The 15031-nt window shown below is 35.3% G+C and overlaps 1 protein-coding gene across 6 annotated transcripts in view; it reads right to left on the reverse strand.

Moving 5' to 3' along the window:
- Positions 1-15031, reverse strand: part of RANBP17 (RAN binding protein 17) — a 339120-nt gene that overhangs the window by 262719 nt on the left and 61370 nt on the right. For all 6 annotated transcript variants that reach the window (XR_007148529.1, XM_047842084.1, XM_047841836.1 and 3 more), the window contains one exon: positions 6594-6699. Coding sequence is in view for 5 of the 6 variants with exons in the window: in XM_047842084.1 (XP_047698040.1) it covers positions 6594-6699 (106 nt within the window). In the remaining variant the exon portion in view is untranslated. The remainder of the gene's footprint in view (positions 1-6593; positions 6700-15031) is intronic.

Consider the following 15031-nt stretch of genomic DNA (forward strand, 5'->3'; position numbering starts at 1 on the left):
ATCACTTAACCATACCTAGCTGCAAGAGAGTCTAATAAATCTGGTCTTTATTCAGGTGGCCACATACCCACCGTAAGAATCAGGTATTCTATTACTGCAGAAGAAAGGAAGAAGAAATGCTGGACAGCTAGTAACCTCTGCCACAGTGCCCTTCAAAGATCTGTGGCTACCTCTAAAAGTGCTTAAGAATAAAACTTGCATTATATATATAATATTCACTTCCAGTTTCACTTTATTGTCCTACACATACTGTTTCCTTTATGTCAAATTATTTCTGGTAAAGAGCATGGAGGGAATAAAAAGACAAGTATATCATTAAATAATTTCAATCCAAGTATAAAGCACAGCATTTCAAATTCAAAGAGATGAATTTTGGATAATCAGTTGTTTATATTCCCCCAGATATCCAAATAAATAAGTATTCATTTAGTCAACAAATATCTGAGGGCCTACTATGTGGCAGGTGTGTATCAGGAGTTCAGAACATAAGTGAACAAGACATATATATTCTCAGTCCTCCAGAAACCTATCGTCTATACAGGGAAAGACATAAAATAAGGAATTAAAGAATGACAAGTACTATCATAAACAGTATAAAAAAATTGGGGAAGATTCTTAACATTCTAGGATGGAAAACGGCAAAGAAAGAGTGTGTGGAGAGAAAGGAGAAAACATGTGTAACTATCCAGAGAACTATCCAGGGAAGAAAAGGCATGGCTCAGTTCAGAGCTAAGGAAAGTTCAATATGGCTACAAAGCAGTCAGATGAAGCTAATCAGACAGGCAGGAGCCAGATTATGAACCTGATGAGCCATGTTGATTTTTTTTTTAATTTTTTTTTCAACGTTTATTTATTTTTGGGACAGAGAGAGACAGAGCATGAACGGGGGAGGGGCAGAGAGAGAGGGAGACACAGAATCGGAAACAGGCTCCAGGCTCTGAGCTGTCAGCACAGAGCCCGACGCGGGGCTCGAACTCACGGACCGCGAGATCGTGACCTGGCTGAAGTCGGACGCTTAACTGACTGCGCCACCCAGGCGCCCCGAGCCATGTTGATTTTAAACCCAGTAGCAATGGAAAGTACTTGGCTCAGAGTTTGAGCAAAGCACCGACCTAATCAGATCTGTACTTCAGATTCAGGAAGCCAGAGAGGAAGCAAGGTGTCCACTTAAAACTGTAGCATGAATCCAGGTGAAAGATGATAGGAACTACAACAGCAAGGGCTTGAAACAACTGGACTAAAAGGCATAACTAGAAGGTAGAGCTGACAGTATTTGAAAATGAAGACTACATGGATGCTGGTGAGAGAGAAAAAAGGAAAAGTTAAGAATAACTTCCAGGATTCAGACTTAGGCAATCGAGTGGATGGCAAGGAGACACGCGAAGAGGGTCAGGGCTGGGAGTGGATAGAAGAGAGAAGTTTAATGTTAGCCACTGAATTGAAGACAAATGTGAAACAGAACATGCAAGTGAAACAGTTCAACAGGTATCTGGAAGTTAGAAGATAACAATGACTGCAACACAGAATCACTGAGCAATGCTGAGGGCTCAGCTGAAGTGAAAACTGGCATTCTGATTGACAAATGGTACCTGTATAGAGGTATGCAATTCTTTTGTTATCACTTAACGGGTTAGAGAAAACTCTGAATTCCTTCAGGGTTAAGGTTTTGCCAGGCAGTTGAGGTAAAAATACAACGGTGAACAAAGCAGATAAAGCTTATTCCTTTCCTTACACTAGTGGAATGAGCAAATAAACATAAGGGGTAATAAAGACTAGGAAGAGAAACTAAACTAGGATAGGGTGTTATTATAGACTGGGAAATCAGAGGAAGAGACAGCTGCATATAGACCTACTTGACTGAAGTGAGGGAGTACCCTATAAACATCTGGAAGAAAGCATTCCTAGCAGAGAAGTGCAGAGGCCCTAAAGTGAGAACATATTGGTAATACTCAAATAGCAAGGAGGCCCTTGTGGTTGGGCTGAATGAGAAAGAGGAGGAAATGAAGTCAGAGAAGTAGTACAAGAGGCTCTGAGACCTGGCAAGGACTCTGGAATCTGTCACGTGTGTGACAGGAAGCCACTGGAAGCTTATGAACAGAGTAGAGCACCACGATCTAATGGGAAAGAAGTTGAAGTCATCCATACGACAGCAGAGTCTGAGAGAGAGCACAAGACTCCGAGCTAGCTGCCAGAGGTTTCATGAGTAATGAGGGATGACTTGGAGAAGAACAGGCCAGAGAAGTGAGAAGAGACGGGGGGGGGGGGGGGGGAGGTAACTGAGAAGAATAAGCCTAAAAGCAGCAGTCGCTCTATTAGCACGAGCAAACTGAGAAGACACAGGATGAATAAAACACAGTCTCTGGGTAATCACTCAAGAGGGTTACATTCTGGTAATGAGGAATGAAACGGAAATGACTATAAAATTATCTTTATTTAATTAGAATTGCATGGCCTGAGCACAAATATATTTATTTGCCAAGTTAAAGTAGCATATTTAAATATGTTAAAGTAACATGTTTTAATTATAATTATCACAATATTGGGAGCTTTTATGAATATTAACCTTTTCCTGATAAAATAGCATATAGGTTTCTGGCAGAAGCTTCACGGTCTTCTAATTTGGTATTGTTCCCCCAGGAGTTAAAAAGGTATCATGTAACAATACACAGAAGGCAACAGTATTACAGTTCCAGTTACTTGGAACTTCTTCATATGAAATTGATATTTTAAAATTCTACATAAAACCACATTCTTATTTAATTTAAAATCTCAACATTTCACAACAGATATTTATATTTTTTCTATGCCCCACCTTGATCTTGAATCTGCTTAGCCCTGTTTACATACACACCAACCTCACCACTACCTCTCACCCCATCCCTGGCCTCAACCACTTGTCTTTTGGCTCCAGTAAGATTCACACACTTCCTGCAGTTGTAAATCTTTACCCGGGGAAGAGGTAAGGCCTAGAACAGCTCTAGCCCCTACCTCCCACCCCAACAGGACCAACAGAAGCTCTGGCTTCCCCAGCGATACCTCAAAGAGGCCAGGGAACACAACTATGAAGTATGAAAAGGCTGAGCACCCCGGGAGTAGACACTAACTAGTAAGAAACGGGACACAGAAATAAGCAGACAGAAAAATGCCTTGCCCTTAGTCCCCCATCCTGCCACCACCATGAACTGTTTTGAAACACATTGGTCCATGTGGCCTCTGGGAAAAACTCCTGTAACAGCAAGCAACAAGGTCTGTAATGTACCATCTTATACACTTGATTCTCATTATTCATGGTAGTTATGTTCTCAAAAGGCATTATGAAAACTGTATTAGTCAATACTGAACCACTGTGCTCCCAGAGGAAATACAGGGTTAGGTTCCTGAGGAACACTGGTGACAATGTTTTCATTAACCAATCTAAAATAACCTTGTTTTATGTGTGTTTCTCTTTAAAGGCATCTTATTTATTAATATGTATTGTTGATCATTAACATTGAACTCACAGCTAATAGCACAACTTGGACCTGAATGAGGCTTACTTAATATACGTATTTTTTCTGTAAGGTACTTTACAGCTTTTTTGTTGTGCTTAGGAACATCAGACAGCACTTCGGCACTACACTGGGGACCATTGTAAATAGTAAAACCACCAACAAAAAGCACAAAAACGTGAGAAATATGGCACTAAACAGACAATGGAAAGGACACTTATTTACAGTATTAGAGTATGAAATAAGAAGGCAAAGCTGGGAAAATGGGTATCAGGCAACTCAAATTTCCACGCACATACATATCCAAAAATGACTGCAGTAGCACCAGAAGCGTTGGTTTGGGGGTTACAAATAAACTTTAGCAAGTACACAAATTTGCAAAACTGGAATCTGTGGATGAGGATTATTGACTGTATTTGTTTTCTCCTATTCTCTCAATTTTTCTTTTCCTTCATTTTTCCTTCCTTGAAAATGCACCTTTCTCCCCACTCTTCAATAAAACCTTAGACCATAATCTTCACCTAATGCTTTGTTTTCTAGGGAACGGCTAAAATGCAAATCAAATATTAAAGTTAAATATATTTGTTGCTTAAAGAAAAAATTAAAATTTTCTACTTGGCAAATATACACCTGCTTTTGTTTATTTCCTTGGCAAATATACCTGCTTTTGTTCATTTCCTGTTATATATTTCTCAGGAAAATAATGCCAGTGGGTACTTCTCTGCTTGATGATGAAAACTTTTAAAAAATCAAACTATAGCACTTTCCACTTTATTAAACATGTAATGTTATATTAAAAGACAGCACGGAGGCAAATTATTCACTTTGTTTAAAATTAACCAAGGCATTTTAAGAATGCCCCAATTCATATTTTAAAGTTATTTTATATTGGAAATAATGAATCTTAGAAAAGCTGAAAATATTTGTGTTCCATTCAGACTCCAGTTTCACTGCAAAGGGCTAGTTTAAAGGTAGAAAAGAATATGGAAGAAGAGAAATTTTCTATTCAAAATGGCAACAAATTTATTAAACACTTAGGAATATATTTAAGATTAGTAAGGAAGGAGAATGCCACAACCAGGTATAATAATTTTAAGAACTTTGCCACTGGGTGGTGGCAAAACTGGGGTGACATACATCTGGGCAAAAAGCAATGGATAGTCAATTGTCCAACAGAAGCTTTGTTTATGATTGTTGACAAGATTTTTCACCTCATGACCGTAGCCTTAGTAAGAAGCAATGAATTACTTGCCTTATATTTCTATTCTACACTGAGGAAAACAGACTTCAAGATCAGTGGAAAAGAATGAAAAGCCTAGAAAAAGACCTAAAATCTTCATGTGAAGATATAAGCAGCATTTCAAATGTGTGAAGGATGAGGTTCACATTAATTGGTTAACACTATGTAAACTCTGGAAAAAGTATATAAGACAAATGTCAAATATATTAAGAATTAAATATAAAAAACTGAAACCATAAAAAAACTAGAAGAAAACATAGGTGAGTATTTTTATTATCCAGGTGTGGAACAACTTTTCTAAGCATGACCAATGGAGAAAATATGAAGGGAAAATTTCATAGATCTGAACGTATAAATATTTAAATCCAGTAAGAAAGAAATTTCTAAAACAAATTAAAAACATGGAGAAAACATTTTCAAAATAAATAGCAAAATATTAAGATCTTTGATATATACTGAGTTCTTATAAACAAATTAGGAAAGATAATCACAAAAGAAAACTAGCTAAATGGTACAATCTATACATATTTAAAAATCACAGAGAAAATACAATTGGGAAAAACAGGAATGGAAAAGAATGTTTGACATCACTTGTAACCAAAGCATACAAAATTAACACAAGATATTTGCTGTTATCTGGGAAAGATAATCCTATTATCTAGGGTTCAACTGCAGAAAATATGGTTAACTCTCAAAGCCTTTGAGTTCAGAGAATAAACTAGTGTTGAAACTCTTTAACATGCTGTAGACCATTCCACCAACTCTACAGCCTTTAGGAATTAACTCTAATGAAATTATTTTGATCTAAAAGAATATTCACCTCAAAGCAGTTTACATTGAAGAAAAATTGGGAAACAACCTAAAATTCCCAAGACCAGGGTATGTTTAAATTAAGGAACAGCTTAGAATATTTAATGTCTAGGTAAAATCACAATATTATGCTTGATTTTTTAAAAAGAGAAGTGTTTGTGGGGCGGGGGTGGAGCAGATGGCGTTTGGTAATATAGCACTTACCATTTGCCAGACATTGTCCTCAGCATCTTAAAAATATTAACTCATTTAATCCTTATAATAGCCCAAAATGAATTAGGTATTATTGTCCCCATTTTAGTTTACAAAACAGTATTCTAGTATAATTTTTGTTTAAAAAATGTTGGAAAAGACACATGAAATGTACATATACCCTCAAGCATTAATTTAAAAAATTCAAAGGTCTTTAGCAAAATGACAGTAATAGTTACCTTCAAATTAATCTATGACTTTTCTTTTTATTTGAAATATTTAAGTGTCCAATAAAAACACATACGACTTTGTTATAAAGAAAAATTTTATTAAAAAATAAATTAAAATACATAGAAAACCAACTCACGTGTATTATTCACATGTAGGAATTTTCCTCAGTGTTAAGGCAAGTAATTCATTGCTTCTTATTAAGGCTATAGTCATGAGGTGGAAAATCTAGTCAACAATCACAAACAAAGCTTGTATTGGGTAACTGACTATCCACTGCTTTTTGACCACACGTATATCACCCCAATTTTGCCACCACCCAATACACACCAATTTAGCAAGCTTTGTCAGATCCTAAGAAATAAAAAGCAACTTAAACCTTCATTTAGACGCAAGTCTAAACACTATTTAGACGCAAGTTTAAAGTATATTTGACTATAACACTTATTAGAGATTTGACTTCTACAAATCACTTAACCTCTAACCTCTATTAGTTTTCTCACCAGTAAAAAAGAAAATAATACCTTCCTCAAATGGCCAAGTACAAAATGTTTTATCTTACAATTCCAGTTCAATAATAACTAAATTTCTTAACTACTTAGTAAATTTCTGTAAGTTTTATGGCCAGCACTTACCGACAGGATAATTCTCCATCCATAGCATCATGTTCATCTGTACTGGTATAGGTTAACCTTCCTCCAACAACTGTCCCAACTAAGTATACCAGCCATGCAAGACGTCCTAAAACATAACAGGAAAGAGAAATGTTTAGGAGGTATTTATAGAAACAATGTTTATATTGCAGAAAATTCTGAAATTGGCAAAGTGATCTATTCTTCCAAACAAATGATAAACTACTGTGAACTCAGTTCTTGACAGAGAGTGGAGTGAGTTTTAAGTTTATCAAGGCAGCATAACAGTAAAAATTACAGATTTTACAGAGTTAAAGTTATGTTCAAAATCCCAGCTCGAACAATTTATGTGATCTTGCATAAGTTACTTACCCCTTTACACATTAGGGTTTTCATTTGAAAAATGGAGAAAATAATGTCTACCATGAAGACTTACAATTAAAATTAAATTGGACTAACAAAACACCTAAAGTAATGTGTAGAACCAGGGCTGTAGGTAAGTACTAATATAATCCACAGACCAGCATCTTTTCTGGTCACTGACCAAACATGGTCGATGTTATGATAATACCAGCCTGATCATTTTTAGTATTGTCCCTGTTTGAACCTAATAGATGGTAATAAATTTATCGCCTTTGTATTTTGTGCATAACTTTTTAAAATACAAGACTGTTGTATTTTATGCATAACTTTTCAAAATCCAAGATTGTCACCATTCAAATCACATAGTCTGACAACAAAATTAACTTCACGGGCAATACTAGCAAGGGCTTAACTAACTATAACAGTGGCATGCATGGCATCTACAGTTTTCACAAAATTGAGTAATTCAGAAATGGAGGTACTTATTGAATGATTTTTATTTAAGGCATATATCATTTTACAACTTAGAAGCACTCATCCATGTGTCAGATTCTCCAAAATTTTCAAGACCTTTATGAACAATTAACAACATACCAGTTATCTTGCTAAAAAGAAATTTTGTGCTACTCTTAGGGACTGATTCTTCAAAGTTGACCAGGTTATTGCATAATACCAAAATCAATTATGTTCCTGTATTGAGAAACAAATCAATTATGTTCCTGTATTGAGAAACCTTCTCAAGTGAACTAAAGTTCAAGGGTATTAATTTGAATAGTCTTATGGATGTCTTTGCCTGTTGGAAGACTTAGGAAGGATAAATTCATGTAGAAAAAGAGCACATTCTTTCTATATTTCTGTGAATACTAGCCATCATTACTCTATAACTGATCAATTCCCTCTAACTTCAAGACAGACATCAGCCTATTGAGGTGACAAACTTCCTGTAAGTTAGAAATATAGCCTGGCAAATATCCACATCCCCTATTGTATTATAAAACGACAATGAATAAATCAGAATAGACCCAATTATGCAGGCTGGGACATAAACAATGTGAAACAGATTCAATAGGAGACAAAAACACTAATTTGATCAAGTAATTCATAAAACAGACTCAAGCCTCAAGATACACATAATTAATTTTTAAAAAGTAACAGAACAAAAAGCCCATCTAGGAAGTTGAAGGTACTAAGAAAGTTGCCTATGTACTCAAAATTGTTTTATGATTAACATAAAAGTCTATTAGTAACACATGCTATCCCCTGATGACCCTACTTCTGTGGGTCCTCTCAAGTGATCTCTCTTCCACACTTGTATCTCAGGCCTACAACATGGAGGTGTTCTTGACGTTCCTGATGTCTATTTCCAAAACATTCTCCCTCCATCAAAAGCACTCAGCTGACATCTTATGTCATCAAACTATACTACCAAATATCCTTTCTGGCTGCAATGATCTACTCTCCCTCAGGTTATTTTCCCTTACTTTTTGAAGGTGTTCATTCCTGGCTTGCTGTCACCCTTTCCAACAAGACTTCTATTATAATCAGTAGTGGCTTCAACATATACAAAGATGAATCTTCCAACACTAACAATCCTTCATTCTACTGGGAATCTCCAACAGATGAACCTATCACTTTCTTTAACAACTTTACTGAAATATATAATTCACATACCATACAATTCATCCACTTATAAAAGTCATTGTTTTTAAGTAAATTCACAGGGTTGTACAACCACCACCACAACCTAATTTTAGAACATTTCATCTCTCACCAAAGAAATTCCACTCCATACCCCTCAATTCACCCCCATCCCTAAGCAACTACTAATCTACTTTATGTCTCCTCATATTTTTCCCATTCTGGACATTTCATGTCAACAAATCATATAACATGTAGCTTTTGTAACTGTCTTTTTCACTTAGCATAATGTGTTCAAAGATCATCCATGTTGTAGTTTGTATTGGTACTTCATTTTTTATAGCCAAACAACATTCCATTGTTTGAACTTATGGTTGCCGGTGGGGTGGGGTGGGGTGGGGGGTGTTGAAGGACAAGCAAGATGGGTGAATGGGAAGGGGAAACAGAAGCTTCCAGTTATGAAATGAATAAGTCATGGAAATAAAAGGCACAACATAGGGATTACAGTCAATGATACTACCATAGTATTGTATGGTGACAGATGGTAACTACACTTGTGGTAAGGATACCATAATGTATAGAAAAGGTGAATCACTATGTTGTATACCTGGAACTAATATAACACTGTGTATCAACCATATTTTAAAAAAATTCCATTGTTGGACATAGCACATTTTATTCATCTATACACCAGCTGATGGGCATTTGGACTGTTTCTACCTTTTGACTTGAAAAATAATGCTATTTATAGAAACAGCCCAGTGTCTTGTCCATGATATATATATAGATAGATAGATAGATAGATAGATATAGAGATATCTATATATATAGATAGATCTGTATATATCATATACACACACACACACACACACACACACACACACACACACACACAGGAATATTACTCAACCATAAAAAATGAAATGTTGGCATCTGCAGGGACATGAATGGAGCTACAGAGTATTATGCTAAGTAAAATATAAGTCAGTCAAATACCACGATTTCACTCATGTGGAATTTAAGAAACAAATGAACAAAAGGGGGGAAAAAGACAGGCAAACCAAGAAACAGACTCAAATATAGAGAACTGATATTTACTAGAGGAGAGGTGGGTGGGCGGTGGGTGAAACAGGTGATGGGATTAAGGAATACACTTGTTGTGATGAGCACCAGATGTTGTATGTAAATGTGGAAACACTATATTGTATACCTGAAACTAAAATTACACTGTATATCATCTAACTAGAGTTTAAATACTTAAAAAAATAATGCTGCTTTGAATATTTGTGCACAGCTTTTATGTGGATAATTTCTCTTGGGTATACCTAGAAATGGAATTACTGAGTCATATGATACATATATTTTTAACATTTTAAGGAATGGCCAAACTGCTTTCTAAACCAGCATTACCACCAGCAATATATGAAGGTCCAAATCCTATCAACACTTGTTATTATCTTTTTGATTATACCCATCCTAGTGAGTGTGAAATGGTACCTTGTAATATTAATATATCCTATCCTGATGACTAATGATGTTGACCATCCTCACATATGCTTTCCAGCCACTTGGCATGTCTTCTTTGGAGAAAGGTCTGTTTAAATCCTTTGCTCATTTTTAAATTGAGCTGTTAATCTTTTTTTATTATTGAGCTGTAAGGGTTCTTTATATATTATAGATACAAGTCCCTCATCAGATATCAAATTTGCAAATATTTCCTCCCATTCTCTGGGTTGTGTTTTCACTTTCTTGATGGTATCCTTTGAAACATTCTGAGATTTTTAATTCTGATGTCAAATTTTTGAATTTTTCTTTTGTCACTTCAGCTTTTGGTGTCACATTTAAGAAACCACTGCCCAACCCAAAGTCATGAAGATTTACTCCTATGTTTTCTTCTGAGTTTCATAGTTTTAACTCTTACATTTAGGTCTATGATTTATTTTTACTTAATTCTTGTATATGGTGGGAGATATTGGTCTTATTCTTTGCATGTAATATCCAATTGTCCCAGCACCATTTGTCAAATAAACTATTTTTTTGTCATTGAATTGAATTTGCCACTCTTGTCAAAGAGCAATTCATTATACATTGAAGGATTTATACCTGGACTCTCAATTATATTTCACTATTCTAGTGTCTATCTTTATGCCAATTCCACACTGTCTTGACTACATTTCCTTTTTAATAAATTTTGAAATCAACATGTGTAAGTCCTTATACTTCACTCTTTTTCAAGCTAATTTTGAATATTCTGGGTCTTCTGGATTTCCTTATGAATTTAAGGATCAGCATGTCAATTCTTGCGCTGAGGCCAGCTGGGATTTTAACAAAGATTGTGCTGAATCTATAGGTCAATTGGGGGAGTACTGCCATCTTACCAATATCAAGTCTTGTGATCCATGACCACAGGTATCTTTCCACATAGTCAGATCTTTAATTTCTTTCAGTAATGCTTTATAGTGGTTGGTATATAAGTCTAACCCTTTTTTTAAACTTATGTCTATGTAATTTATTCTTTTTTGATGCTATTTTACCTGAACTTATCTTCATTTTTGATTAATTGGTAATATATAGACATGTTATTGACTTTTGTTTACTGATCTTATATCCTGCAACTTTGCTAATCTCTTATTAGTTGTACTAGTTTTTTGGGATCTGCCATTTATTCAGTCTCTTACAAACTTTATGTCTTCTCTACCCTGCTTACTTAGCTTCAGTTCTATGTTCAATCATTATAATCTATGCCTTATACCACTTCAATTCCTCTCTTGCTCTGACACACTCATCTTACAAACCCATGACTGTTTAAACCCAATTCCCTACCTAGTCTTTGCCTATACTTACACAGCTTAATATAACTAGAGAAAGATACAACCATGTTGACCAGCCTCACTTTGAAGTCACCTTCTCAGTAAGGCCTTCCGTAGTCACCCTATCAACTTTTAATACCTTCCAGACAACCATCCTTCCAGTAAGTAGCACACCTTCCAGACAACCATCATCAATTCCTTCTCTCCATGTATGCACAAGCCATCAAAAAGTGGAGTTTATTCTTCCAATTCTTTATAAGTGTATGCTGGATTGTGACTACTTTGACCAAAAGAAAATGGTGGAAGTGACATTATTCCAGTGCTGGGATTAGTCTTTACAAGAACCAACAGCTCTTCCAGTCTCTTAGGGAATGTTCACACTGGGGAAGCCAATCACCATGTAAAAAGACCACATACCCTGAGAACATCATACTATTAAGAGGCCCAAGCTAGCAATGCAGAGAGAAAAATGCCAATGAGAGACTATTCACCAAACATTCCAGCCCAGATACCAGACTTGTGAGTAAAGAATCATTCAGGTGACTACAATGCCAGCTGTCATCTGATTACAATGCCTGAAAGATCCCAAATGAGAATCATCCAGCTAAGACTTATGAATACCAGAGAACACTGAGAGATAATAACAAAATGACCATTATTTGATAAACTACTAAGTTTTGGTAAGTGATAACCAGAACATAATCTGCCAACATTTCATACCCTTCTTCTCTGCTTCATTGGTTTTATTTTTAGTACTTATCACTTTCTAATATATCTTAGGTATTTATCTTGCTTTGTTACCTGTCTATTCCAACAGAATATCAACTGCATGATAACTGTGATTTTTTTTAAATTTTTATTTATTTATTTTTTTGTCTATTGCACTTCCAGAGCCTAAAGCAGTGCTGGCACATTATAAGTTATCAACAGACATGGGTTACTGAATTAAGAAATCATTACATAAAAAAAAAATAAATAAAAAGAAATCATTACATAGAAAAGATAGCATGAAACAGGCAAGAACAAGTTAACATTTTATTATCAATTTAGTAAACATTAAAATGTAGAGTCCTTACTAAAAATGAATGTTAATGGTAATTATATTTTTATTGCTTAAATAAGACAAGAGCAATTTCTTCTCAAAGCATACTCAATCCAAGATGTACTAAAGTCTATCTTCTTCATTTGCAGATTCTCTTATCTAAAAATCTGTCAACTTGGTAAAGTTTATTTGTAACTCCAAAAATACTTGTGACCATTCATGTGTAAGTGGACAACAACAAAATCTAAGCTGCCCAATGTGTACATTCCAAGCTTAGGTAAAACAAAGCAACACTCTGCTTTCTTGTTTCATCTTTCATACTATAAACAAGTAAGTATTCTTTCATGGTCTTTTTGGTGCCCAATTTTTTTATACTCAAATTTGTGCTTTCTGTTGGTGATTTTACTATTTAAAATACTGCCCAAGAATAGTGAAGTGCCACATGGTGGTCCTATGTGAAAAAAGTCTGTAATGTGCCTCATAGAGAAAATATATGTGTTAGATAAGCTTCATTCAGGCATGAGCGCTATGGCTATGAGTACAATGTTAATGAATCAACAATATACATTAAACAAGGTGTTTTAAAACAGGAACACATATAAAACAAGGTTATATGTTCATCAGCCAATGAAAATGTTGTGACCAGGGGCTGCAGGAACCTAACCCCATATCTACCCTAGAAACAATAGTTTAATATTTGCTAATTCAGTGTTAACAGCAATGTTATAGATCATTAATTCCAAATAAGGAGATTTGACTATATTTCTCAGAATCTTACAGAGGTCATTATTAATAGATTATGCTGCAACTGTGCATGGGACATACGCATTTTGGGTAATGGATGTGAATCTGAAACACTGCAAGCATAATTTTTGGTGCGTACAGTGCAATAATTTACCTACCCAATGGGAGTCATTATTTAAAAAATATCCTACTGCAAATTTTTTCAAAATGAAAAATATTATTTAAGTATAAATAATAACCTTCTTTATATGTTTTATCAATTTAGATATTCAGAGACTGGTTTTTCATTTATTTATTCATTTTTATTTGTTTTTTATTTGAGAGAGAGAGCACGAACAGGAGAGAGGCAGAGTGGGGCTCAGTGCCGAGTCTGACACAGGACTCAATCTTACGACCCTGGGATCATGATCTGAGCCGAAATCAAGAGTCAGACACTCAACCAACTGAGCCAACCAGGCACCCCACAGATACTGGTTTTTCTTTTTTTTTCTTTTTTTAAATGTTTATTCATTTTCTGAGAGAGAGAGAAAGAGAGTATGAGTGGGGGTGGGGCAGAGAGAGGGAGACACAATCTGAAGCAGGCTCCAGGCTCTAAACTGTCAGCGCAGAGCCCAATGCGGAGCTCAAATCCACAAACCACAAGATCATGACCTGAGCCGAAGTCGGAGGCTCAACCGACTGAGCCACCCAGGCGTCCCTAGATACTGGTTTTTCTTAAAGCAAGCTTGACTATTACTAAAAATAATAGCAAACATTTACAGGGTACTTTTCCATGCACTAGGCAATATTTTAAACATTATCTATTACCTATATTAATATCCATTTAATGTCACAAATATTCCTATTAAGTACTGCGGAGCTATGATTCCCATACAGACAATGGAGTTCCAAGAGTTCATTCTCATACCATTAGGAGATACTACTTCCTCTCAAGATCGATGAAAGGGAATACTCAAACACCACCGTTGACAATTAGCTGGACCACAATGATCCAATAATATCTTACGAGCCAAGAATCTCTCGAGTTTTTATTTAACACATTTTAATTCCTAATCCTGAATTTTTTCTGTCTCCAAATTTTAATCACAGATGAGACTGCATCTGCTTTTGGGATCATGTCTAGGGTCTTTCATACTTCCTTTGATTCCCAAACTGCCCGCAATAAAACCAAGTATATGTGACACATGAAATAAGTATGTGTTGAATAGTTAAACTTAAAATAAGCAAACTTATTTTGGAGGCTTATCACTAATGTAAACTCAGAAACATCTGCTCATTAGCTCTTGATAAAAACAAGCCTACTTGAAAATAGTCAAAGAATTCCTCATGCATGTAATTTTTATATCTCTCTGTTGAAATATCAACATTAAAAAATGAAGGCAGTACATTTTAGCTACCAAGAGCACAGGCTGAGTTAAAATCCTGCCTCTACTATCAATAAGGTAGTTACTTAATTTCACTTGGATTTAATGCCCTCATCTATAAATATGAGGGTGATACTTACACCTGGCTCTCAGGCTTGTGACAAACACTAAATAATATTTTTCATAAAAAGTGGTCATAATAATATTCACTATAAATGCTCAGTACATACTGGCTGTTATTACTATTATTATGTTTATAAAAATAGCCATCCCCTTTTTAGTTCTTCTATATCAAACCTACAAAAACCAAAACATACCAATGCTACATTTATATGTTCTTCTGAGTTTTAATTTAGAAGCTGCTCAAGAAAATTAAGTCACACAATTTTTAAGAGCTTTTCCTCTCTGCCAAAGAGGCTTATTGCAATTAAAGCTAGTTACCATTAGCCATATATACTTTCTTAATGCCATTTGTAAAAC

This window comes from Prionailurus viverrinus, chromosome A1 (assembly GCF_022837055.1).
Source record: "Prionailurus viverrinus isolate Anna chromosome A1, UM_Priviv_1.0, whole genome shotgun sequence".
In the NCBI taxonomy this organism is placed as follows: domain Eukaryota; kingdom Metazoa; phylum Chordata; class Mammalia; order Carnivora; family Felidae; genus Prionailurus; species Prionailurus viverrinus.